Here is a 26,810-nt window from a genome sequence, read left to right as displayed (position 1 = left end):
TTAAGGTATTTTATATTTCCTCACACAGCTCTATTATGTGGGATATTTTGATAATAAGAAAAAAATATCTTCAAACCTTCACCTGACTGATTTTGTTTCTTGAAGCCACAGTTTACCCAACAGATGGGATAGCTACACTACAAGAAACTTGAGCTGTTGTATGACACGCTACAAAATATCTGCACATTCAGGCTTTGGTAGGTCGAGCCCAGCTGCACTGACAGTTAAGATCTAGATATGAATAGAAAGGCACATTAAAGTATCCCAGACACCTCAAGGTTTACTCATAAGATTCAACCCAAATTTGTTTTTAACGAAAACAAATCACTGACAATAAAGACTTACCTGGAATGAAAATGTCAGCTTAAAACAGTCCTCATATTCATCCTCTTAGCTGCCTCTGCACGTCTTACCTTCGCGCCGTTCGCTAAAGTGGGTGGGACTAACAGATCACGTTATACCAGGTTTCCCGCCATTGCGAGGACGCGGGCGTCACATTAGGTCTGAGTTAGAGTGGAAGCAAGTGCAAGCGGAGTATACTCAGATTTTGACAGGCTCTAAGAACACATAAATACTCTGGAGAACAACAGGACTTTAGGACAAAGCCTCATAGACATTGGAGGACCTCAGAAGGTGGCAGTGTAACGTCAAGGACTAACTACAACTATGTTCACAACAAATATTCCACTTTCAAGTCTCAAACAGTTTAATGTTACACGTTCTTCATAAGCCTTAGTAGGTTCGTGGTGGCAAAGTTACTCTTCACAAAACCATACGCTTAATAACTGCACAGCTAAATATTGCTCTTGAAATCTAGAAATCTATCTAAATGAGATTTAAGCTGTGTTAATGTTTAGAGAAACGATACCAGCCAAGCGTCCACTACATGAAATGGCAGAACTCGGTACTGACAGCTAATTTAGTAAAACATTGTGCAAGTGGAAGAAAAGCTACAAATACAGAAACTGAGCATAAAGAAACAGACAATGAATCAGGTACCCTTTCCCAACAGGAATATATTTATTTGAAATTATTTCAAATGATAAAAACATGGCTGATAACGTGAATGACCACAGGGTTTTTGCTTTTCAGAGTGGACAAGGTGAGAACATGAGATAAGTAGAGGGGTCATCTGTGTATCAAGGTGAACATGATCCAGAAAAAGAAGCAGAGGTGCATCACTTATCACCTTCACTAAATTACCTGCCGATCTGATTTTTTGAAAACCAGACCCCAAAAATGTTGGCTCATTGGTAAAACCTCGCATACATCAATTCAGCTCATTCACCTTTATGGCCAAATGTCCAGAGAAGTGCAACAAGAATCCAGTCTGTCAGACCAAAGCTCACCCACTGGAACATTGTTAGAACTCTTAATCATGTCTTTTCCTATAGTACAAGCTTTTTACAACATAAAAATAGATCAATAACTATGATTACCATATTCCTTAAAGTAAATATACAATATTTATTGCATTTTCAAATAGACTTGTTTCTTATTTACTCCGTTGTCATCATCTTCCCCCAATATATGTCGTCGTCATCATCATCAAAAAACTAATCACTGGTACCGATGAGTGACAACAGATTTGTGTAAGGCAAATACCAGCAGGAGGCGCTGCATCACTGAGAATGGACAGTCTGACCTGAGCCAGGATCTTTTTGTTCACTTTTTGTGCTGTGCACTGTAGAAAATGATGTCATTAGTGTTTTAAGTGAAGCTTGATGCTTTCAAAGGGAGAAAAGAGAGGACCTCCATATATATTCCAACAATTCTCTGGCACTTAAGTGTTCCTGCATTTTTTTTTTTTTTTAAGATTTTTGTTTTTGGTTAGCTGCTACCATCTACAATCTCTACAAACTGCTGCTTGCATAGCAATTCAACAACACATTATCTTTCTCTGGCTATGAGGTCCTTCTTCGAAAGGGCCACCAGCAGCAAATCATGAATCAGAGCAGAGCTGAGCTTTCAGACCAACTTCCCTTGAAGAAGATTCCTGCGAAAACAGAGATGATCCCTTGTAAACTCCTCCAAAAATGGTCTGCAAACCTTGGTCCAGTAAACAAATAATTAGTGTTGGACTAAAATGTGGCCCACACAGAACCCACAGTGAGCCTGAAGAAATATGCTGGCTATGTGAAGGAAACCTGTCAGAACCATCAGGGGCAAATCAGTTTTATGTTGCATCAACATGATGTAGTCCTGATGTTGAAGGTGCGTATGTCAGGGTCATGCACAGTGTCTCGGTTAAGCAGTTTAGCTGCTGTGCAACATCATCTGAAGATGCAAATATGAACAACCCCAGATACAGGATAGAGTTACAAAAACAGGCAAGACTACAATCAAAGAATTATAAATGTCAGAACAAGTGTGTGGCGACTGCTGTCATGGTGAACCGTTCGTGAGACTCCACCTGCATTTGGCACACCGACTCAAGCACACCTTTACCTGGCACTGATGGAATGGCTATTCAAGACAAATACTAATTAACAAACCGACAATAAGCCCCACATGTGTGGCAGTACAAATTTTTAGGGAAAAACCTGAGTTTATCTGCTCATATTCCCTACAAATTAATGCTGACACCAAAAAGCAATAACATAACAGAAAAAAGAAAATATGTTATTCTGAAAAATCACAACTATTCTTATTATTATTCTGAATAAGCATAAAAAAAGATGGAATGCAGAGATTTGGAAGTGTTCGGAGTTTGGTCCCGATATGTCAAACAGAAGCCTCTGCATTCAGTCAGCAGAGTCGTCATCAAAGTGGTCCCAGGCAGTGGTTTTTGTTCTCTCGTGCAAAGACTGAAAGTGACCGCTGAGTAGTGTCAAACCTGCGTGGTGTAGTAGTGTTTCCTTTGTGTTCACCTTGATGCTTCCAGCTGGTGGCTCAATGTTAGTGTATGTTTGTGATGTAGTGTGTTTATGATTCGAGTGCTTCACCGCTTCCTCCTCAACGACACAGTTCAAGTCCCGAACTGAGGTCTGTTCACCTGCCCACTGGCGGCGCTGGAGGAGCTCCTCTTACGGCTGAGGAAAGAAGGTGGAGAGACAAAGTTAACTACAGCTCAGTCCTCACGCTGGTCTAAAGGGCATAAATTGTACATTTTGAGAAGAAAGCTGGAAAAGTGACAGAAGTTCAAAACCAAAAAACAGTTCAATGAATAAATCTTTAAAACCTTAAGCCCTGACAGAAGGTCCGCTATTATTTTACAACTCACAGAGAACCATTTTCAACCACAGTAGACTAGAAATTTCAAAATTTTGAGTTAATAAGCTGTAATTTTCGAGATCAAAATCTTAAGTTAGCGCTGTCAACCAGGGAGCTCTGTGAAGGTACTTCTTTTCCTTGTTACCCAGAAGCCAAAGGTGGAAGGCATCATCTACAGCTGTACTTTTGACATGGTTTTACAAATGACATCCTTGTGTTACTAACTGAACTGCATGGCGTTATCAACAGCAGTTTGCTAATGTTTATTATACACTGGTAGGTCACTGAAGAAGCTAAAACTGTTGCCCTCGTTTCCATTTTCATGAAATTGATTTGTGAATTCAGCGTTGATAACTTTAGAAATGCAAAGACTGTCTCCAATAAATCTCTTAGCTGAGATGATAATCCTGCGTTTGATTCAGCCTGGAAACATCATGGCTCCTAAGACTTAAACTCCCCCCTCACCAACTCAACAGGTTAATATTTAGTTTCACAAAACTCAAGTAGTCATTATAAGGAAGTAGGTAAGCTGTGATTAAGTTGGTGGTAAACCTTTACTGTGAAACAAAGGTCAACGTTGCGTTATACCTTTCTCTTTTGGCATGTTGTAAAAAAACAGAAGAATACGTTTGCAGCTTGTGTGAGTCACTGAATATGTGTATAATATAATGTTAGCATTTCTATTTGTGGCAGGATACTACCATCATAAAGATATCACATCAATATTTTAAGAAGACAATTTGTTTCCTACACTGCAAATTACCATTGCCTGTTAATTAGTGCTTTTACACTTAGGTGTGTGCATAATATATACTTATTTTATAGGCAGAGAAGAAGAACTAGTTTCTAGTAATTATTAATTATGTTAATGCTGCTATAATAACACTGAATTTATAGGGAAGACACTTTCCAGAGCAACTCCATAGCATGTGGAGCACGTGCCAACAGCTCTAAAAGACGCATGTAAACCAAACTGTTAGGATAGTGTCTAAACAACACACACACAGCAGCTCAGGGTAATTTTTCATGAAACCCAGCTTCCCCTATGGCTGCATCCTGACACATAACACAAACAGAGCAGTTTATATGGCAATAAAACAATTGTCCACGACTTAACTGAATCTTAAGGGGAGCTGGCATTGTGTTACATTTACACTGTGGGTCATGCTTCAGTCATACCACACAGATCATAACCTTTTCTTGTTTATTCCTTGTTGTTTTACTGCTGTTCTAAGTGTTTAGCACATGAGATCTGGGTAAATAAAGTGACCGTGTCTGACAATAACACTATATTCTCCATGAGAATGCAGTGTCTTATTATTCCTGACAAAACAAGTCAAGTGGAGGGAGAGAGCAATGTGCTTCATAGTGTTACTCATACCCGTGTTGGTCTTGCTGGGGTAGACCTTGTTGATAGGCCTGTACTCCTCTGGAGGTGGAAGGTCTTCAATAGGGTGGAAGTTGAACTTGGATTCAAAATCATCTGTAGGAGGAAGGAGAATAAACATAAACGTTTTAAAATGTGCAGACACATCAAGTCACAAGTTTTAAATATTAATTGTGTGGATGCTTTAAGCATCCACACTATTGAGTTCCTGTTTCTCTTTATTCTTTATTCTACTTTATTATTCCAGTTGCTTCCGTACACTTTTTGGCACTTAACTACTTCCACAATTTTCAGCCGATTTTCACCGTTCAAATTTTAAACTATTCTGCTATTTCTGCTAATGATCGCTATGACTTTTGCTATTTTTTGCTATTATACTTTTTAAAATATTCCACTTTTTTCCTTTAATTTGTCCCATTGAAATGAATGGGAAACTTCCAAAATTCTGCTAAATTTTGCTTGTTTTTGAAACTTAACTACTTCCTCATACTTTCACCTAGAACAACCATTCAAACTTTAAAATGTTCACAAATTATTGGGCTATTCATGTATGATTCAGCTTTTTCAAATCTTTTACCATTTTACTTTTATGCCTCTTAAAGTTTTGAGTTGCACAATTGTGATTTTTCACAAAATACATGCGTTGTTATGGTTGCTATGCTCTTGGCTTCCAGTGTGTCACTGAAGGTTTTGCATTTTTCACTTCATGTCCGAACAACTTCTTGCTACTTGCTCAATTTTCACTCAACTTCCACAAATTATACATCAAAACGTAGGTATTTTTGCTGGCTTTCAGAAAATGTCACCATCATTGTTGTGGGATTTATAGAATTTTGGCAAATCTCCTCAGACTAACACAAGGTCAGAAAACTCTCCATATAAAGTCAATGGAGAGTTTGTTCAAAATCACCGCTGCATTTCTGTAATGAGAGGCATATTCGAATCGTCATATCTCCTTAACGAAGCAAAGTTAAGACATGAGGCTTGTCCCGGTATATCTTCAGACACTCGTGACGCTCACAATTCAAGAATTTCTTTCTCACCTATTACCGTTCTGAAATGAGTTGGACTTGTTTGAGGGTAGGAAATTTGTCCTTCGCTCAGATTTCTTCAGATTTCAAACTGTGGAAATGAACCACTTTTTTCTCTCGTCATAACTTTTTGTTGGATTTCCACAGAGACCTGAAAATTTCCATGATTGTTCACCAAAGCCTGCTGTCTCTTACGGTGAAAGAATGATATCGATACTCCAAATAGATTTCGAGTTAGAAAGCGTTGTTTGAGGGCAAGTCAAGGCAGTTTTTGCTTCGCTCTACTCAGTTATGGTGCATTAGAAGTCAAATATCTTTAATAATTCATATTTTAATGATAAATTGTAAACACTGGAAGATTCCCCCATCTCTTCTGAACAAAACGGTGTAAGAATGACCGCTCTAGCCCCTACGGTTTGGAAATTATGGTAATTTGTTTGAGGGGAGTCCTCACTATGAGAAATAGGCTGCAATAATCCTGTGCCTCTCTGTGCTGCGTGTGTAAAAAGAGGCACATGTTTTGGCGGGAAAAAGTACACAGGCTCTCTGATTGGTGGATTCAAATTCAGCAGCTCCCAGGCTGACCTAGAAACTTACTTCTCTCTCCCTGTGCATTTTTTTGCTGATTTTTTCATTTAACAAGTATATTTGAGGGACCCTCAGCATGTTCAGCATTTTTTCAGCTGTCCGTTTTGCTTTTCCAATTTTTCTGTTTAACTTATTACTATTGTGCTAAATCATACTGTTTCTGCTATTTTATAAGATTTGTGCTTAATATAGTATTTCTGCTTTTAATAGGATTTGTGCTTAATATAGTATTTCTGCTTTTTATAGAATTTGTGCTTAATATAGTATTTCTGCTTTTTATAGGATTTGTGCTAAAACATAGTATTTCTACTAAATGTAGTATTTATGCTTAATCATAGTATTTCTATATATTTCTGCCAGGTCCCCAGGCAGCCAATCCTCTGTGAGGACTTAGACATTCAAATTTTCAAATCAGGGCCTGCACGGTTTCCCAGCCAATCATATATGTGTCCTGAGGCATTCAAATTTGCATATTGGGGCCTTCATGGCTTCTAAGCCAGCCAATCATATCTGAGGGCTGAGGAATTCAAATCCACAAATCAGGGCCTGCACGGCTTCCCAGGCAGCCAATCATATATGTGGCCTCAGGCATTCAAATTTGCATATTGGGGGAATTCGTGGCTTCTAAGTCAACAAGTCATCCATGTCGTATATCTCTAAAAATTCACATTTTAATGATAAATTGTTAACACTGGAAGATTCCCCCATCTCTTCTGAACAAAACGGTGTAAGAATGACCGCTCTAGCCCCTACGGTTTGGAAATTATGGTCATTTGTTTGAGGGGAGTCCTCACTATGAGAAATAGGCTGTAATAATCCTGTGCCTCTCTCTGCTGCGTGTGTAAAAAGATGCACCTGTTTTGGCGGGAAAAAGTACACAGGCTCTCTGATTGGTGGATTCAAATTCAGCAGCTCCCAGGCTGACCTAGAAACTTACTTCTCTCTCCCTGTGCATTTTTTTGCTGATTTTTTCATTTAACAAGTATATTTGAGGGACCTTCAGCATGTTCAGCATTTTTTCAGCTGTCCATTTTGCTTTTCCAATTTTTCTGTTTAACTTATTACTATTGTGCTAAATCATACTGTTTCTGCTATTTCATAAGATTTGTGCTTAATATAGTATTTCTGCTTTTAATAGGATTTGTGCTTAATATAGTATTTCTGCTTTTTATAGAATTTGTGCTTAATATAGTATTTCTGCTTTTTATAGAATTTGTGCTTAATATAGTATTTCTGCTTTTTATAGGATTTGTGCTTAATATAGTATTTCTGCTAAATTATAGTATTTCTGCTTTTTATAGTATTTGTGCTAAAACATAGTATTTCTACTAAATGTAGTATTTATGCTTAATCATAGTATTTCTATATATTTCTGCCAGGTCTCCAGGCAGCCAATCCTCTGTGAGGACTTAGACATTCAAATTTTCAAATCAGGTCCTGCACGGTTTCCCAGCCAATCATATATGTGTCCTGAGGCATTCAAATTTGCATATTGGGGACTTCATGGCTTCTAAGCCAGCCAATCATATCTGAGGGCTGAGGAATTCAAATCCACAAATCAGGGCCTGCACAGCTTCCCAGCCAGCCAATCATGTATGTGGGCTCCAGGCATTCAAATTTGCATATTGGGGAATTCGTGGCTTCTAAGTCAACAAGTCATCCGTGTCATATATCTCTAAAAATTCATATTTTAATGATAAATTGTCAACACTTGAAGATTCCCCCATCTCTTCTGAACAAAACGGTGTAAGAATGACCGCTCTAGCCCCTATGGTTAGGAAATTATGGTCATTTGTTTGAGGGGAGTCATCATTATGAGAAATAGACTGCAATGATCCTGTGTCTCTCTGTGCTGCGTGTGTAAAAAGGATGCACCTGTTTTGGAGGGAAAGAGTGCACAGGCTCTCTGATTGGTGGATTCAAATTCAGCAGCTCCCAGGCTGACCTAGAAACTCACTTTTCTCTCCCTGTGTGTGTGTGTGTGTGTGTGTGTGTGTGTGTGTGTGTGTGTGACAGAGAGAGAGAGAGAGAGAGAGAGAGAGAGAGAGAAAGGCTTTTAATGGGATGATCTCATTCTAAGATTTAAATTCAATATATTTAGACTGGTTGACTGAATTGGATCTTGTGTGTGGGTCTCTCTGTGCATGTGTGTTTCCTCATGTGTACATATTTGTGATTGTGTGGCTGTAATAAATTTTTTTGCAGATTTTTGTCATTTAACAAGTATATTTGAGGGACCCTCAGCATGTTCAGCATTTTTTCAGCTGTCCATTTTGCTTTTCCAATTTTTCTGTTTAACTTATTACTATTGTGCTAAATCATACTGTTTCTGCTATTTTATAAGATTTGTGCTTAATATACTATTTCTGCTTTTATAGGATTTGTGCTTAATATAGTATTTCTGCTAAATGTAGTATTTATGCTTAATCATACTATTTCTGCTTTTCATAGTATTTGTGCTTAATATAGTATTTCTGCTAAATTTAGTATTTCTGATTAATTATAGTTTTTCTACTAAATCATAGTACAGTATTTCTGCTTTTTATGGGATTTGTGCTAAAACAAAGTATTTCTACTAAATGTAGTATTTGTGCTTAATCATACCATTTCTGCTTTTTATAGGATTTGTGCTTAATATAGTATTTCTGCTAAATTATAGTATTTCTGCCAAATTATAATATTTGTGCTAAAACATAGTCTCAATTTAAAATTACAATATTCATAGTTCATCACAGTGTCTCTGGTAAATCACAATATTTCTGCTCTGTTGTACTATTTTTCTAAATCATAGTGTTTCTGTAATGTTTAAGTATTTTTGGCTAAATATATTCTTTCTGTTATCTTATACTATTTCTCCTAAATTCTTGTATTTTTGAGAAGTTATCATGTTTCTGGTAAGTTACAATATTTCTGCTAAATTCTGCTATGCTATTGTATTTCTGCCAAGTATTATGTTTCCTCTAAGATATTGCAGTTCTTCTAAGTTATTCCATTTTAGCAAACTTCTTTTGCTTCTGCAAAGTTTTTACAATTTCTGCAACTTTTCAGCTTTTTCAGCTACTTTTTGCATACAGCTTCAGCTTTAAGCATCCACACTGCATTTTCGCAGGAAATGCAAATTTTTCTAGTTGCATTTGTTTTACAAAGAAAAGGCAGTGGACAGTTTAAATTGCTTAATAACTTATGACTACTACAAACGCAAAATGAAAAAGTTAAATCTCAAACTTCTGTGGCTAAGAGATCATGTCCTAACCAAAGTGTAGTAACAAATGCTTTAATGGATTTTTTTACTGCTTGCATACTCATTTGCAACAGTACTGATACACCCAGAGTAACATCATCTTCTCCTTCAGCTGACACACAACATAACAGATGTGAATAACAGCATAACAGACTTAGTGAACATGTTAAAGGCTGACACCCCGGTGTTTATGAGAACTTTTGCGAGGTCAGTAAAGCTCTTATTTTAAAAATACTGAGGTATTAAACAGCCATCATCATGAAATTTTAACCTGATCATCATAAACGTTATTGTTAATGAATTAAGATTATTTCATTCTTAGCAATTACCCACAGACGGCAGCTATGTTTTTTAAACCTTTAAACATGTGAAACAGCAAAACATAGCACTGAAACAGAGATAAGCACAGTGCAAAAGAATAAAAGACAAACATGTTTTTCACGTGAGTTTCATCTATATAAGAGCGTTTCTAAATCTATGTACCGTCTTTTCTCTCTTTTAAAAGTTAACATTAATTAGCCAAAGCCACTAACTCTATCATTAATGCTGGCACTAGGCAGCAAAGATCATCAGTCCTGCTTGTTTTTACTGTTAATATACAGTGTTCATTTAACAGGATAATACAATAATTTGTGTCTAAACTATTGAAATTATTGTTATGTTTCTCGTAATGTTTCTCCTAGAAAAACCCATGCCATGTTATTTTAAAGAAGGGGCTTTATTATGCCTTCTAGACCACTCACACTTGTTGTCTTTTTCTAACTGCATGTTCATGAACTTTAACATTTTGTAGCTCTGAGGCTTGTAGCGTCTGACGTGTCGCTCTCGGATTTGTTGCAATTTTGTCCACTCATGTCCACTCCTGGGAAGACTGGTACTGGTGTTGAATGTATCCCAACCTTGTTCACTGTAGAATTATGGACTTCAAATGATTTATAACCATTGCCAGACATTTCGAGGCAGCAACATTTGTTCCTCAATCATTATTTACGTCTTTCCTCCTTGGCCTTGTGTCACCACATACCTGAATGCTGCAGGCAAGCAAGCTGCAAAACATTTGCTTCTACTGGTGAGCTCACACTGGCTGGTGATCAGTTAATGAAGTACATTTGATAAGCCTTACCCTTTTCATTCCTACAGAATTATTAGGGGTACACTTAGTTTAAAAAAAAAAACAGACAAAAAAAAAACAAAACACTGCTTCTGCAATATGGCTTAGTTTTTGTTACATAAATAATGACATTATGTAACCTTTGAGGTTATATTCACATCATATTAAGCTCTGCTAAGGAACAGATTACCACTACATACATTGACAGAGGGAGTACTTTAAACCACCAGGCAGAAGTTTGCTTTTGTTTTTTTAATATCAAAAAATAAATAAAAACAAAACCAAAAAAATCTTTCAACCCCTCTTTCAAACAATTAGCTGATGAGCATGAAAGTTTTTACCCTATTCCTTCTTCTCAGTCTGTAGTCACTGGTCCCTGCCTTTGTATTATGAACAGAGCTCAGTCACAGCTCAGTTTTTAGATTCCAGCCACTACAGATCACCCGTACAACATCTTTGCCTTCCCTACAGCCACAAACTCCAACCATCAAGCCTAGACAACAAAAATAAATGGTATTCTTTGGTTTGTCAAATAATAAAATAAGTCGTACAGGTTGCTTACTTTGTCTCAGCCCCCAGTTCTGCCAACCTGTGCAAAAAAAAAAAAAAAAGTCTTTCCTACAGGTTGATGATTTACTTCTTGTAGTGGTTGGCATGTCGAGAATTTACATTTATTCCCTAATCACCTGACATGCAAGCAATGACTGTTTATGCTCTCTTATGACATTTATTACTCCGTTTGAAAGAGTTGCTGAGGGACAGGATGACAAACTATCTTAGGCTATAAATCCCATGGTCTGCAGCCTCAAGTCTCCCTTTATACAAACCACATAAATAGTGATTTGGTTTTATCATCATTTTTAATTCTTAAGTTTGACACAGTAAGTACACAAAGCCTCAGTAGTAATCTAGGAACCACCCATAACTACCTTTTTGGTTTCCTGATGTGTGGACAAATCAGGAAACCAAAAAGGTAGTTTGCATAGTGTCAGTGGAGATTTGACTATCAACGGCGATTCGTCACCGTCACCTCCATCGCATCAAGATCATAAACAAATTTGAGTAGTTAAGCAGCAGAAAAAGTGGTAGCTATTTATATAAGCCTCAGCATTTCATCTCCTGTTTAAAAGAGCAGTCAGATCGAACCCCACATTCAGATAGGTACCAACACTTGGGGATGTAGTGTTGACACTCAGAGTTCAGTTTACTCACTGCACAGATGTACTGGTGGTGCCCAAAGTTACTGAAATTAAGAGAGATGTTTTTTCAAACATTATCCGAGCTTTTCAGGGATCAAAGGAAAGGGTAAACATCCAAAGTCCACTTAAAAGCCATTTATGGAGCAATAAGACAATTTAACATTCTCTCCTCTTCCTCTCCGACTGCCTGCATAAGGACACCATCTCAAGAGAAATCATCGGCACCTCCCTCGACAAAAACCATACAGTGCCTCAGATAAGGAACTTTGGTCCTCATCTGCCTCACTATCAACCGTTCCATTAAAACAGAATGGGGATGAAATGGGAGTTACACAGTTACTGTAATTAAGTATCATTTAAATTTAATTACCAAAAAGTTATCATTCACTTTATACTTAACTTTAACAGAAACCACCGTCCTAGTTCAACACTATAGCAGTAGGCCAGACACATTTACACAGGCATAAAACACTAGCGGCTGCCGTTCGTCCTCCCGGCAAAAAGAGTCTTTGGCACAAATCCCCTGGAAGTAAGATCTAGTTAGCAGGTTACTAACCCTACCAACCCCGTCACCAGGTGTTCAACATTTCAACCATACTGTTGATTATAAATGAGTTTTTGAGTGCATGTGGCAAAACTGTCCTTCCAACCCCATAAGGATATGAACACTTTTATTTTACTAGGCCTCACAAAATCTTTTCTTCTAGTGACTCTGGTGAGTTTCAGACTTCCAGCCTTAAGTTTTTATTGGAAAAACCAACTTCACAATCCCTTACAAGGCCACATTTTGTGTTGCGGCAGCCACGTAAGACCGTGAGATAAACATAAACTGGCTTTGTAGTTATGCTCTCTTAATCACAACGTATTCCTACCAACATTGTCGTAACACCATGGATAACCAATTTACTTATAACAGGTTGGGCTTGTTTATCCAAGATTAGTACTAGATTATCAGCAGTATGATAATCTGGTTCAGCCTCCTGTTCATCCATCTTCATTTCTGCTTATCTCACAGTGCATTTTGTTGCACTAGCCTTCATTGGCCATTTCCTGTGTTTGTGTGGGTCTGCAGTAGTGGCAAGTGTGGATTCATGTAAACTCTTTCTTTGTGATCACAGTTTGGTTTAAACAGCAAGCACTGGGCTGTTGTCCACTGTGCTCCAGTTATGGTTGATTTTCTGAAGCATGTACAGCACCCTCTCTGTGTTCTTAGCTGATTTACAAATGGAGCACTGGGTTTTCCACTCCTGCCTAACAGAACACACACATTGTCTGTGTGCACCAGTGCTGCTATGCAAAGAGACTGTAGCAGAAAATTCAAAGAGAGAGGATGGGTGTGGATGGAGGTGTCAGGGTCCAATTTGAATACCTCCACACATACAAAACCAGGCAAAAAGGTAATGAGCTACATTTAAGCCATTTTAGGTCTAACCTGTGAGCAAAGTCATGTAAATAAGATCTCACACATAACACTACGATGGTTATAGCTCATCTTTTTAGGATTTAAACAATGTCTGGAGAGAGACATTTATACATAACAGTTTTGAAGTCACAATTTTAGGGATGTTATCCTTTTCTTATCATTTTGCTAAGTTCATTATAAATATTTTAACTTGATAAATGGTGAAATCCTGTATCCCTTTGTTTCTGCCTGCTGTGAACTGTGGCCCATTTGATCTAATTGAACTAGATTCAGTAGGATTTTAAAAACTGATGTTATTTAGCAGTTGTCAACAGTGGAATATGAAGGAGATGTTGCCGAAGCAGTCTTTTCGCACTCACCTATGATGGACTTGGAGGAGGAGCTGGAGGAATAACCATTCCGGACTGGCGGGGGTGGAGGAGGGGGTCCAGCTGGGGTTCGTGAGGAGGAAGATGAGATGGAGGAAGAGGAAGGAGGAGGTGGTGGTTTATTGCCTCTGGAGTCTGAGCTATGGCCACGGTAAGGGGGTGGGGGAGGAGGGGCATCCCGATTGCCATTACGAGACCCAGGGGTGGGCGCCTGGGGAGCTGCATGGACAACATACACACACAAACAAGTGATCACGAATTCATACTGAGGGTCAGATGAACGGCAGTGATCTTAATGAATCTGGTCAAGTCTGTGTGTGTCTAATGTGTCAGTTGCCGGGGTCCCCCCACCATGATAAAACTTGTAAGGGTACAAAGTTTGTACACACGGGCTAAAACAGAAATATGAAATGAAAGTACTGACCATGACTGTTTTACATTTAGTACAGACTTATATAGTCAAGTGTTACTCAGCAGTCAGTAAAAACGTGCATGCATGTTGTGCAGAACAGAGCGAAACATCACGTTACAAGCATCTTTCTTCCAGCTGGTTTCATAACCAATCATGAAACCAGATATGATATAGTTTCTTAAAAATGCTACTGTTTGTAACAAAGCAACTTAGAATATGCCACATGACACATTTCGAGTTCCTGTCACTGCATCAGTGGAAAAAAACCCCAAACATCTGTTCTCATACTGACTTTTAAAATATAGAGACTTCAGTACCAGCGAACAGTGAGATTGAAACAAGTCTGTGCAACTTAATATTAAGAGTGTGTGTGGGGGAAAACAAGGTGAGCAGGAATGCTGGAATATTCCACAGGGCTACAGGAATGCAGAGAAACCAGGAGACCTTGTAGCAAATCGTTTCACCGTTCAATCACAAGACAGAACTCAAGCTAACAAGTGCCTTCCTGTTTCGTGTATTTGCTTTGAATTCAAATTATGACTGTTCCCAGTGTGCCATAAATCTTTTCTGAAGCGGAAACAAAATCATCATTTGACACGTCAGACGTGGAGAACTTCATCTGTAACTAGGGCACTTTGTAGGTGTGGCTGTCCTAAATCCCCCAGTTTTTTTAAGTTTTGTTTTGTAAACATCAGAAGCATCTAAGATGTGTCATCCACATGGCATCCACCCAACTTAGCATACTTACAAATACCAAAAAACAGCATATCTGCTCCGCATATTAAAATATCCTCATGTCGTCACTTGTTGACAAAATAAGGGGGGGAAAAAAGGTCATTCTCCCAAATGCAAAAGCAGCTGTAATTATAAGAAATATTATACTACTGTCAAGAATCGATGCAGGAACTTGATGAAATGCTGCAGCCAAAAGAAAGATTTATACATCACACAGAACAAGACGAAGCACATTTTTTGTATCGTTCTGCACTACTCTCAGATTCAGAGGATAGAAGCCCGTCATGTGTAGAAAACGTTGCAGCGTTATCCTGGATTGTACCTTAAAGGTTCAGAGATAATGAGCCAAGGCTTGCTTTGCCTTCATTATAAACATTTCTCCTCAAAATAAAGAATAATGAGGTCTTCTTCAACGTTCACAATCAGGAGTTTGCACTCAGCCATATCTTTATTGTATATATGAAGTAAATCTGGGCATTCAAACGATGAGCTGATTAAGGGATTAGGTTAACAATGGAGGTTAGGTTTCATGAAGGTCAAATTAGAGATGATTGAGAATGAACGAGAGAATTTCAATCACAGGATAAAAATAAAGAAAAAATTGTGGTGAGTGGCAATATTGCACTTTTGACAGATTTCTGGGACGTACCTGTTCTGCGTCCAGGTGGATCTCTGACAGGTGGAGGTGGTCTGTTAGACTGCTGAGAAGAGGATGACGATGATAATGATGGAGGTGGTGGTGGGGCATGGCTGCGTCCTTGGTTGCTGCCTCCTGATGTGTGTTTTTTATGAAGGGAGTTATTCCTCTGGGGAAGCTCTGGAGCTCCACCTCCATCGCCGTGGGATGGCCCATTAGAGACACCACCAGATGTGTGTGGTCTGTATGGCGGGGGAGGAGGAGGAGCAGAAGAGCCTCCAGTAGGTGGTCTGCTGGAGGACAGAGGTTTTACGTTGCTGGGCGGGGCTGGGCCTCTTCCAGGTGTTGGTGGAAGGGGTTTCTCTCTGCTGTAAGAGGATGAGGAAGGTGCAAGAGATGCTTTCTGGCTTGGGGTAGGTGGGGCATTTCCACGGCCACCTCTGTTAAAGGGTGGTGGAGGCGGTGGTGCAGAGGTGCTGTGCTTCATCCCACTGCTACCGCTGGAGGAGTGGGATATGTCAGGCAGCGAGGGGCGGTGTGAGCGTGAATGTTCTGGTGGAGAGGGCTTGTTGGGGGGTGACGGTGAGGTGGACCGGCCTGTGGGAGGACGAGGAGCCGCTGACCGGGACCCCGGGGGCCGTAGCGCAGATCTGCCCAGTGAACCACCAGCAGGACCGTCTGTGTGGAAGACAGAGAGGCAGTGTTTAAGTGCACTGGGAAAAAAATACAACAAAAACCAACTCTGGTTTCTTGGAAGCAAGTATTATTGTTTTGGAAGCAAAATAATAAGGAATTGGGAATGACTTAACACTCCCAGTGAGTCTCATACTCTCGCTCTGAAACTCGCGCTGTCACCATATTTTTCCTCTATCAGGTAATATATAAACACGCACGCTCCATGCAGTGTGCCAGCTAGAAATTTTTCCTGGTTGGGGATTAATGATGCATTCGCAGCATGTGGGAAAAAAATAACTCGGAGTGAATTACACGCAGACAGCTTAATATTTCCATGGTAACTTATACTTGATGGTTACAATAAAGCCATTTTAACCAACATGCGTGGGAAAATCTCACGATACATTGAATATATTTGATATATCGCCGAGCCCTATGTGGACGAGTTAAATACTACAATCAGATGATTTTTGCACAAATCAGTCACATGTCAGACCTGTTGCTGACTGATTCGTCGATAATATTCTTTATATACCAACCTCTTGCTAAACTGTACAGTACAGTCTTGTGGTGTTGTTGCTGTATATTATTGCTTAATTAGTGAAGGGGTGGGTAACCAAGTTTGACCAGCTTATGGTTACATTAACACTAGTTGGAAACTTTCGTTTCTCCACGGAGCTACACCTTTGACTGCTAAGATCTTCCATTATAAAAATATCAAACAAGCAGCAGGAGAAGTTAAAGGTTGAAGCTATTTGCTGCATATGAAGTGTAACAGTTCAATAATTTAACATTCAACTAAAATAGTACGTTTTAGACTTTCATTCATTATTAATGGTCCAAGCATTGTGAATTTGTAGCAGTGTAAATTATTTATTTCTATAACCACAAAATGATGGACAGAAAAATAAAAAGTACAAGCTCGGGAGAAAGGCCAAAGGAGCTTTATTCTCTCTCTTTATGTGCCGTTTCTTATTCTGGAATCATCTGCTGACAGATGTTATGTGTACGAGAGGACTGACTTCAGGTGTCCTCTCTTCTCCTTGTTATTTACTCACACTAATGATAACGGCTCTTTGACAAAATGATCCAAATACAGTAAACTGGGGCAAACACGTATGTGCTAAATAGCATAAATGTTTTACCTCCAATTGGTCGTAACTTTGGCACACCTCCTTGGAAAAGGCCGCCCATTCCCTTTGGGGCTCCACCTCCAAAACCGCCACCTCCACCACCTCCTCCAGATTCTGGGGGGGCAAACAGAAATACATTTTAATATTCAAATATTTAGAGAACCTGGGACTTTATCATGGAAAACTGATGGGAATAAGCTGTTCCACTGCAGAGTAAGAAAAAAAACTGTTCTTTAATTTAACATTTTAAAGGTCAAGTTCAGTTTCCTTTTTCCACTTAAACATATTTTACATAAATTTCTGAAACATATACCGCTCAACAATGGAAAAAATTAAAGGGAACTCTTAAACCACACATCATTACTGACATACAGCAAGACGACTTATTGAAAACAAACATGCGCTGTCATTCACCTTTTCCCCCCAACATCTATTTGTTTATACCCTACTTTGCATTTCCACAATGTGTCTTTTGTCCTGTGCCCCCCACCCCCACCCCCACCACCCCACCTTATTGTAGCAGATGGCAGAGTTTTCTTCCTGTCACGGAGTTTTTTCTGCCCACTGTCAGCGAGTGTTTGGTACAATATTAAGCACCCCGAGGTGACTATTGTTGTGATTTGGCAGTATATAAATACAAGATAATTTTAGGACATCCATCCTGGTGTCAGGATTTTGAATCAACTCACAGGGAGTACATCAGTTGGGATTTGAGTTTGTGTATAAAACAAACTTACTCTCTATAACAGGAGCACTCCGGTCATTGACCTGGCCGACCTTCTTTAGCTTGGCGCCTTTGTGGATGTCTGACAGCAGTGCTCCTCTGCCTTTTGCCTCAGATGAGCTCAGTTTGGGAGGAGCTGTGTTTGCCTGTGGAGACAGTTAAAAACTTTACAAGCAAACTTCCGGCTCCTTTAGTTAGAACAAAAAAATTTGAGCTCGCAATGCAGACTTAAAACAAAGATATAGTTTAGTAGCAGCTTTTGGTAATTTAGCTTCTATATCTGACTTTGCCCATGGCTTAACAATTCAAAAACGTTTCAGGGACAAGCACATCTTGTGCACATTTGCACCATGTTTTAATATAAACAAATTTCTCACAGCACATATAAACATCTCAGGTCAAATTAGAGATCTGCTACAAGGAAGTGTATAACTTGTCAGTTTTCAGTGCAGTGTGTTGTGATGAATATTTGATCGGGTCACTGACCTCATGGAAGGTTGGAGGGGGTGGGGGTCCTGGAGGAGGAGGAGGGGGAGGAATAGGCATCCTGACTCTGCGTTGGCACCGTTCTGTGTGGGGTAAAGGCCGGTGACTTCACCGTCTCTGGAACAATACGCTGGCTCCTGAAAATGACAGAATATCTCAACTGATAAAACTGAAAGCCAAATTCGGTTGTTAAGTGATGACGTATGAACCCTGCTTCTACTCTGCATTTATTAAGGCTTTTCTGTTTTAAAACACACGTTTTGTATCTTGTTCTATTTAATCTGAACACGCCCCTAAAAAAAGTCAGTGATCACTGTCGGTCTCTCTCGGTTTTTATTACCACTACTCATCAGCACAACGTTTTAAAGCTCACGGTGTAACTGCAGCCCAGCCCGTGCAGACTAACTTGGTATGGTGGATGGATTATCTCAGTTGTTCTCCTGACTGAAATTTGGTCCATTTACAGCATCCTTTGACCCTAACTGTCAGGAACCCTTACATTAACTTTTATTGAGTGGAAAAATTTGCGTTCATCCTCCAGCTTCACTGTGTTCACATTATACTAGCCACAGCTGTGTAGTTTTGTCTGATGAAGCAAAGGTTTACTAGCAGTAAGGGTAAAACTGCACATACTGTTGTACCAGTGTAGTAGTAGTAAAAAAAAAGAAAAAAAAAAAAAGGTCCAGTCTAGAATATGATGTAACCCTAGTTTCAAGAAATTAAGAGCGCGCACACACACACACACACACAGACACACACACACACACAGACAGACACACACACAGACAGACACACACACAGACAGACACACACACAGACAGACACACACACAGACAGACACACACACACACACACACACACACACAGGAGCTTTCCCATGGACCAAGAACCTTTTAACCTTCTGTACCCTTTAACAGCAACAGCTGGATATGCCGTATTTCCCCATAACAGCCATGGATTACTGGAAACCTTCTACTGCTGTCCGTGTATATAAGATATTGTTGTATATACATTGTATTTTTATGCATTTAATTAATATTAACACTTAAAAATAAATTAGGAATTAAAAATATGTCTAATATTTTATAAAATGTTAAAACTTCATTGTGTATGAAGTGTCCTTGTCTGCTTGTCTTTTCAAATAAAGTCCAATATGGGCCAGCAAAGCTCACTTATGAGACGAGTTGTTGAGGATACCCCGAACTTGCCTGTGAGTAAAAACTGCCGGTTTTGTTCAGTGCTAGTGAATTTTGTTTTTTGAAGTAAGTGACTGTGAGCTGTCTGGAGACAAGAGGCTTGCATGTCTAATGGCATAGGAGGCAGATGTAGATGAGGAGGAGACAAATGATGAAAATGTAAATTTGTTGGTATATCAGCGCTGTTAGGGGAGGAGAAACAGCTGAAGCAAAGAAATTATAACTTTTCCCCCCAAAAGTTTCTTCCACAAACTGTTGCAACATTTCCCTCTGTATAATCTGTTCATTACTTTACTGATATATCATTAAATGGCTCTAAAACCAATGCAATCATATACAAATATCTTCAACCCACCTGTAGCAGATCCGGCACATGTTGTAGGCTACAAAAATCTAGAGGTGCGTAACCGGCAGAAATGGCGGCTAGCAACAGCAGGTGTAATGTTAATGTTATGCCGTTCATGAGGCACTGCACAGTGGGTGTAATGATCCCACAGACTTTAACTCAAACCAACTTTTAAATCAAAGAATATGTGCTTAATAAAATAAAATAAAGCCACAAGGAACACTCACCATGATTGCAGTGGATAATTTTACCTGTTTTGAACACCACTGCATTTTAGTTCGTTGTATGTTAAACATCCTATGTTCTTAGCACAGCAGGAGCTATGCTAGTGGACCAAGAACAGCACAAACACAAACAAGAGCAGCCCACATTACTGGCTGTTACATTTCGACACTGCTCCCGATGACACTAAACAACTACATTATGTAGATGTCTGTATGAAAAGCTCTGCTAAACAACGACAGCCTGCCAACCCACAACCCTTCCAGGCATTTTGGTTCCTCTATCTGAACAATGAACCAGACTTTAAAACAAGTTTACAGTTTGTAAACCCCAAAGTTTCACTAAAATCCTCTCAATAGCTGCAGCAACTCTTAACGGGTTTGGCTAAGTGGTGCTGAATGTGTTTCTTTCAGTTCAAAACTGAAAGCTAATCAAATATCAAAAAGGAGAGAAGCGCAAGCACCAGATCCTCAGAACAATCTTTAATCCAAAGAATAATTAAACATTTAATCAATCCTGTGTTTTTGTTTTTCCTTCTACTGATCAGCTACTTGTTTCACATCCAAAATAAGAACAATGCATTTAACCAGCATCCAGGCAGAGCTAACAACAGGAGAATGTTCATTTTAATGTGAAGAGCTGAGTGTTTTCATATGGTTTTCTTTCAATGTTCTACACTTTGTGCCTGTGTCACTGTTAAATGCAACTGCGACCTGGATTACTCCCATGGGAATTGGGACAGTTTGCACAGTACAGTTGACGAGACTGTTATGAAGCATGATGCTTGAGATAAAGGATGAAATGACAAGAGTTGTTCTGTCTTTCAAATTTCACTTGCAATCTTTTGTAAATCCTTAACTGTGCAACAATGGAGGGTGCCCTCGGGTAAATCCAATATGAAGTGTCACAACATGATGATTACTCATTTTAAAGCGTCATCAGTTTTATAAGGCTTAAGGTGATGAAACTGACTCCACCTATTTGTAGGACAGAACTGAACCAGTTGTAGGATTTTTCTGATTATATGACACACACACACACACACACACACACACACACACACACACACACACACCTACACCTAATTGTAACGAAACAGAACTTCTCATGTTGGTAATACACAACTTTCTATTAGTGTAGACTGGACAATTTCTGCGTTTCCAATTCTATAGTTAGGATGAAGAAAGCCAAGACACAGCAAACGGCATCACTGAACAAAGCATCTTCCGTCTTGTTGTCATGACTGTAGTTGACGTTATGCCAACAAGCAGCTGGTGAATGTGTTGTGTTACTGCGAATAGATAAAAGCCCCTGAAGCTAGTTGCTCTTAGGGATGATGCTCAGTAGGCAGTTTCCTAAGAGGGTCCCTCGAACTCGGTAGGTAGACTCGCTTTAGACGCGTCTCTACAGAAAGAATCCAACGCCTCAACTTTACTCTGAATATTACCCTAAAAAACAAAAACAAAAAAAATCTCATCTCAGGGCTTACTCCACCCACAGACCAAAAAGGTTTTCAGCTGTGGGTCTAAAGTAGGGGTGTCAAACTCCAGACCTCGAGGGCTGGTGTCCTAAAACTCAAATGTGTCCCTGCTGCAACACACCTGTATAAAATTAGTAGGTCATTAGCAAGACTCTATAGAACTTGACTGCATGCTGAGGTGGCAACCCCCAACCCTACTCAAGTAATTTTAAATAAATGCAAGTAAAGGTAAATGTTTGGAAATATGTACTTCTAAAATAACTTTCATTGCACCATGTTTATTCAGTCATGAGCTCTGTAACATGAACCAAATGGCTGCGTTGCAACCTCAGCATGACTTGGGTACTTTTGTGAAATCTAATGATCTCCCCTGAACTTAATTTGGAACTAGGGCTGGGCCATATTATACCGTTCACGGTAATACCGGTATAATGTTAGGCAACGATAGGAAAATGAAATATCGCGATAGAATGGGAGTAAAACGCGCATGCGCAGTGCCTTTGTTTTCATACGCACATGGCCGATTGTTGAGTGAAACAGATGAACCAGAATTGGTTTGTAAAAATGGTGCAACTTCAGTGATGTGGAACTGGTTTGGTGTTTGTCCATCAGATACACAACAAAGCACATTTTTTTGCAGAACATGCAAGCGGCCGTTGTTATTGTCATATTTGTCGGACTAAGATGCTCTTAAATCTGGGAGTAATCTGGGTCCTAAACTCCGTATGCTTCAGGTCAAACGAACACTGCAGCATCACTTAGAGTTAAAAACTGTCTAAATTCTTTCATCTTTAATAAAACGATCAGCATTGCTGCTTTACCAGGTGTAACTATAAAGTTTAACTTCCAGGCATCCATGAAAACAAAAGTTATTACATTTAACGGAGTTAGAAGTTAGCAGGAAGCTAGCGGAAGTTAGCTCGCTAGTTTCGCTAGTTACCTAAGCATGATATAGCATGTTCTGACTGAGAGATTTCTGAAAAAAATCAAACGTACAGCTCTGCTATCACTTCCAGCATAAATGAAGACAGGAAACTAAACAGCAGTGACGTTTGTAGGGTTACTGAAGTTGGGCTAGCTGGTATATAATGATGTGCTACGTGATCGCTAGCGATACAGCTATGTTAGCATAACATAAACAGTGAAGCTGGAGGACGAACACTAACACTTTTCCACTTATAAAAGTTAACGTGAAGGTTCTTCATGGTTAGAGACAAATGCAATCGCATGGCAGGATGCTGTAAACGGACCAAACTTCAGTCAGGAGAACAACTGAGATAATCCATCCACAATACGAGGTTAGTCATTAATATACTGCAACAACATGGGAATAGAGCAGCTGCCAGAGAATTCAACATTAATGAATCAATGGTACAGAAGTGGAGGAAGCAAGAAGAATGAGTTTAATAAAGTTTGATTTATCTGACTGCTTTGTTTCGCTTAATGTGCCTTATAATCCCGTGCACCTTATGGTCCGAAAAATGCGTACTGCACACTGCAGTTTAATGTTGCAAAGCACCTCTTTTTAACTTCAGTGGATATTATACATGGTTATGCTCAGGATATGTCAGCCCATTTCTACTGGAAATGCCTTTTGGTTAAACTTTCAGCAAGGAATTTGCATTTGCACTGTTACATTTTTATAAAGCTTTAATGTACATAAAAACCAGCTTCTTGTTTAAGTGAAAATAAATGGAAGGTTGTCTTTTTGCGCTAGTAATGTTGTGGAGTTGTATTTTGTCTCGCATCAATTATATCGTCGGTTATATCGTTATCACAAATTTTCAAATATATATCGTGATAAATATTTTTGGCCATATCGCCCTGCTCTATTTGGAACTATGTCCCTTTGGTGGAAAAAGGGTAAGAGAATCAAGTTAATCAAAACGTCCTGTTCCCTGCACAGATTTCCTGCAGAGGGAACTAGAGATGTCAACGGCTGACTGGAATAGGCCCGTTTGGGTTTTTAGCTGATCAGCCATGACAGATGACTGATAAATTTCACATATTTTTTTCTTGGACTTGTCCGTCTCCAGAAACATGGCTTCAGGTAGCTATAATGCAGACAATGACTAAGTTATTGATTTGGTCATAGACAATACCCCTGTGAAACAAAATCTAACAAGTAATAAGTGTATCTAGGTGTCTCAAATGCTAATGAAATAGCCAGTTTAACCACTGCCACTTCCCGTTAGTGCACAGACTCAGTTGGTTTCAAAGTCTTCCCTCTATTTTCTATTGCAGTAATTTCAGCTGAAATAAAAGTTGTTCAATGTTTAGTGGCTCCAACTTCAACATCTGTTCAGTCTCATCTCCCAATACAGTGGCACTGAAATCCAACTAGGAACTAGTTGGTGTAAATACAGGGTGACGCAAGTCTGTAACACAATGGAATACACTGGAGTTTTTATCTATACAATAAGCTCTGGCCACTAACTTAAATCACATTGGTCACTTGACATTTGTTTGAATTAGACTGACTCCTGACACAAGTCTTGTAATCTGGGGCCGTTTTAGAGTAAAAAGGTTGATTACTTAATAATTTAGCCGTTTCGAGGTTATTCAAGGCATTATTGATCAATAATGACCTGAAGAAATACAGGACAGTGCGTTTTCATCCACTATGAAATTAGAATAGCACTTTGCCCATCTTTGCGAGAAGGTGCACTAAATATAAAACTTGTTATACAGTCAGTTTAGCGAGATAAGTACAGCTCTGTTTGACCCCTGTTCATTTATATAAAATTTTTTTTTAAATCCTGTAATCACACATGAATTTATATGATGGACATCATTTTCCAGTATTGGAAAGTTTTGATTTGAAAAGACTACCAAAATATTTGTACTGAATTTACATTATAGCTAATTATATTATATTAAACTGTGTCCATCCTGCATATAATACACCTGTACTGAAACTGCTCTAAATGTCAAAGCTTTTCACACAAAGAGTGTCTGAGGTCATTGGATCTCCCCAAACCAGTTAGCTGCCTGGGCTCATTGTTGCCTCATGCAGGCAGTTGGCTCCTCGCCCCGCCCTCACCTCTTTTATGCTCCAGTCCTCGGGCAGCATGGTTTAGAGCTGAGACAGGTTTTCACCGAGGGAAACCAAAGGAATCTTACCTAGCAAGCTCGCTAGTCAGGCAGTGACGTGGGTTAGAGCGAACCGCACAGCAGCAGATTTACGAAAACTGAGAGTAGGGGGTCAGCAAATATTTCAAGACCTGTCTGGTGTGTAGAGTAACTGTAGTCTCAAATAGACCTATTTCAGTGACAGTGATTTAATTAAACCAGCAAGAAAGGTGTGCAAATGGCTATTACACAACTCAAGGATCCATCGTCACATCATATTTACTTTATTATGAGATATCACAAAATCTCTGATTTAATCTTTATATCTTAAATCTCTGATTTAAGAAACTGGAACTAGTAACTGTTGTTTATGCTTTTAACAATTCTTTGCAGTTCTTTAAGTGACAACCCACTGTATAGAGCCAAGAAGACCTCAGATTGTTGGTATAAGACTTCAGAAATACTAAAAAGGCTGTGGTTTAAATAAGATATGATAATCAAATATTACCCAGGCAGTAAAAATGCTCATATGGTTGGCAGTCATGCCCTGACCTTTGACCCCATAATCTAACTAATCCTGTCCATTCAAGATCCAAGTAAAAATGAGCTCTTAAGTAGGTCATGAGGCTGAGATTTGCTCACCATTAAACTGTTCACCCAAACAGTTGGTAAACAGCCATTTGATGGCAAGAAGTTTCCCCACATCAACAGTCTGGCGATGTACAGAGAAACAGAGCCAGAGAGGGAGGGCTGTATGAGGAAGTAGGATGCTTTTGTGGTTAAGGAAGTACGCTGAGCTTACAGGCCTGTAACACTGTGTGTGTTTCTAGGCTTTAGGGGGGTGGAGATGGCCCCATATAACTAAAACAGAACCTCAATTGTGTGCTCAAGACATTCTTTAGAATAAAAAACAAAATTTTCTACTGTCAGCTTTTTTCAACATGTAGAGACCAGATAACTACCATGAAACCAGGGATGGAAGACACATTTGTACACTATGTAGAAATTTAAATTTTTATTGCGTTGAGCTTAATGAATACACGAGGCAGAAACTAATAATCGATTAGTCGAAAACTGGCATCTATTTTGGTTTGCAAATAACCATTTATATTTCCGTGTACCGGATAGTTCCATTACTTACAGTGTTTGAGAGATGTTTACCCTACTTGGGTATGAAATGACAAAAGTCGTCTATTTAAATACCGATATAGTGATGATTTTTTTTATAGTGTGACATTTGATGCCTTCGCATATGTACATAATTCCTTATACCTCTGCACACCACTGCATGAACATAGTTTTTGTTGGACAGACCTCCAGCTAAGAGAAACATGAAAACAGTGACATAAACGTTCGTCACACACATGATCCAAAGGCCTAGGCAGGTTGTGTAGCCGCTCCCAGGTAAAGGGAGAGTGAGCATACATACCTGGCAGAGGCTAACTTAAACTTGGTTAGCATTACGAATTTACTCACCCTGGCTCGAACAAGCGGATGTTTGCTAGTCTCGTCCTCCTAAACAACATGAATGGGAAGTGTCGATGTAGAAATCCTTCGTAGGGGAGAGTCTAACCCCCCTTCCAAAAAAATGATGGGAGGGTGCTGGTGAGCTGTGCTGGCGTAAGTTACCAGCGACACTAGCAGGTTAGCTAGCTAGCTGTCGATGGTTTCAACAGATCGGCTAGCGGCGGGTTCACTGGAGCTAGCCGCAGTTAGCTGCTTTGCACCGAGCTGTTTACTTTCCAGCTGTCAATGTCAGCGCAGTCCGGCTGCCTGCAAACTCTGTCCGCAAGAGGTCTTTGAGATAAATAGTGCATTAAACAAAGTGCTGGGCGCGTCTGAGAACCACTTTTTATCAGTTTTGGGTAGCTATAGAAAACTTTACCTGCCCTCCTGACCTGCCAGCAGAGCCATACTCCCTGCTGACACCGTTTTATCGCTCTCTTCTCGGAAACCCGGAAACAAGCAGAGCGACACAAAATGGAGCACAACAGCGGTGCATTAAAGCGCTGCCGTAAATTCCATCTTTAACAAGGTCATATGTGTACTAACAAAACTCAGTCCTGAAACGTGTTTGATTTAATGGGACGTGTAATGTTTAGACTACGTCAATGTCACGATTTACATTTTC

General features: G+C 39.4%; 1 protein-coding gene across 2 annotated transcripts; it reads right to left on the bottom strand.

Moving 5' to 3' along the window:
• Positions 1-1,004: 1,004 nt before the first annotated feature.
• Positions 1,005-26,622, bottom strand: wipf2a (WAS/WASL interacting protein family, member 2a). Of its 2 annotated transcripts, none has more exons than XM_085355463.1 (8): positions 26,156-26,622; positions 18,364-18,500; positions 17,891-18,023; positions 17,166-17,267; positions 15,358-16,023; positions 13,553-13,780; positions 4,595-4,696; positions 1,005-3,032 (listed from the first exon to the last, which is right to left on the bottom strand). In XM_085355463.1, exons 2-8 carry the CDS (start codon positions 18,421-18,423, stop codon positions 2,992-2,994), a joined length of 1,332 nt encoding a protein of 443 aa, XP_085211589.1. In that variant the 5' UTR covers positions 18,424-18,500; positions 26,156-26,622; the 3' UTR covers positions 1,005-2,991. The 2 variants fall into 2 exon arrangements, with proteins under 2 accessions (XP_085211589.1, XP_085211590.1); XM_085355464.1 differs by having other exon boundaries at positions 26,565-26,613.
• Positions 26,623-26,810: the final 188 nt, after the last annotated feature.

This window comes from Diplotaxodon limnothrissa, linkage group LG6 (assembly GCF_057381915.1).
Source record: "Diplotaxodon limnothrissa isolate DT_005_m linkage group LG6, D_limnothrissa_male_GT1.1, whole genome shotgun sequence".
Lineage (NCBI taxonomy): Eukaryota > Metazoa > Chordata > Actinopteri > Cichliformes > Cichlidae > Diplotaxodon > Diplotaxodon limnothrissa.
This window is presented reverse-complemented; position numbering and strand designations above follow the sequence as displayed.

Bases quoted from the DNA above. Each gene is read 5' to 3' on its own strand.
- wipf2a (XM_085355463.1), bottom strand. From the start codon at position 18,423: ATGCCTATTCCTCCCCCTCCTCCTCCTCCAGGACCCCCACCCCCTCCA. The intron at 13,781-15,357 runs GTACGTCCCAGA...TTGTCCATGCAG, and splicing joins TCCACCTGGACGCAGAACAG to CTCCCCAGGCGCCCACCCCT. The intron at 3,033-4,594 runs GTATGAGTAACA...TTCTTTCCTCAG, and splicing joins CCCCAGCAAGACCAACACGG to CCGTAAGAGGAGCTCCTCCA.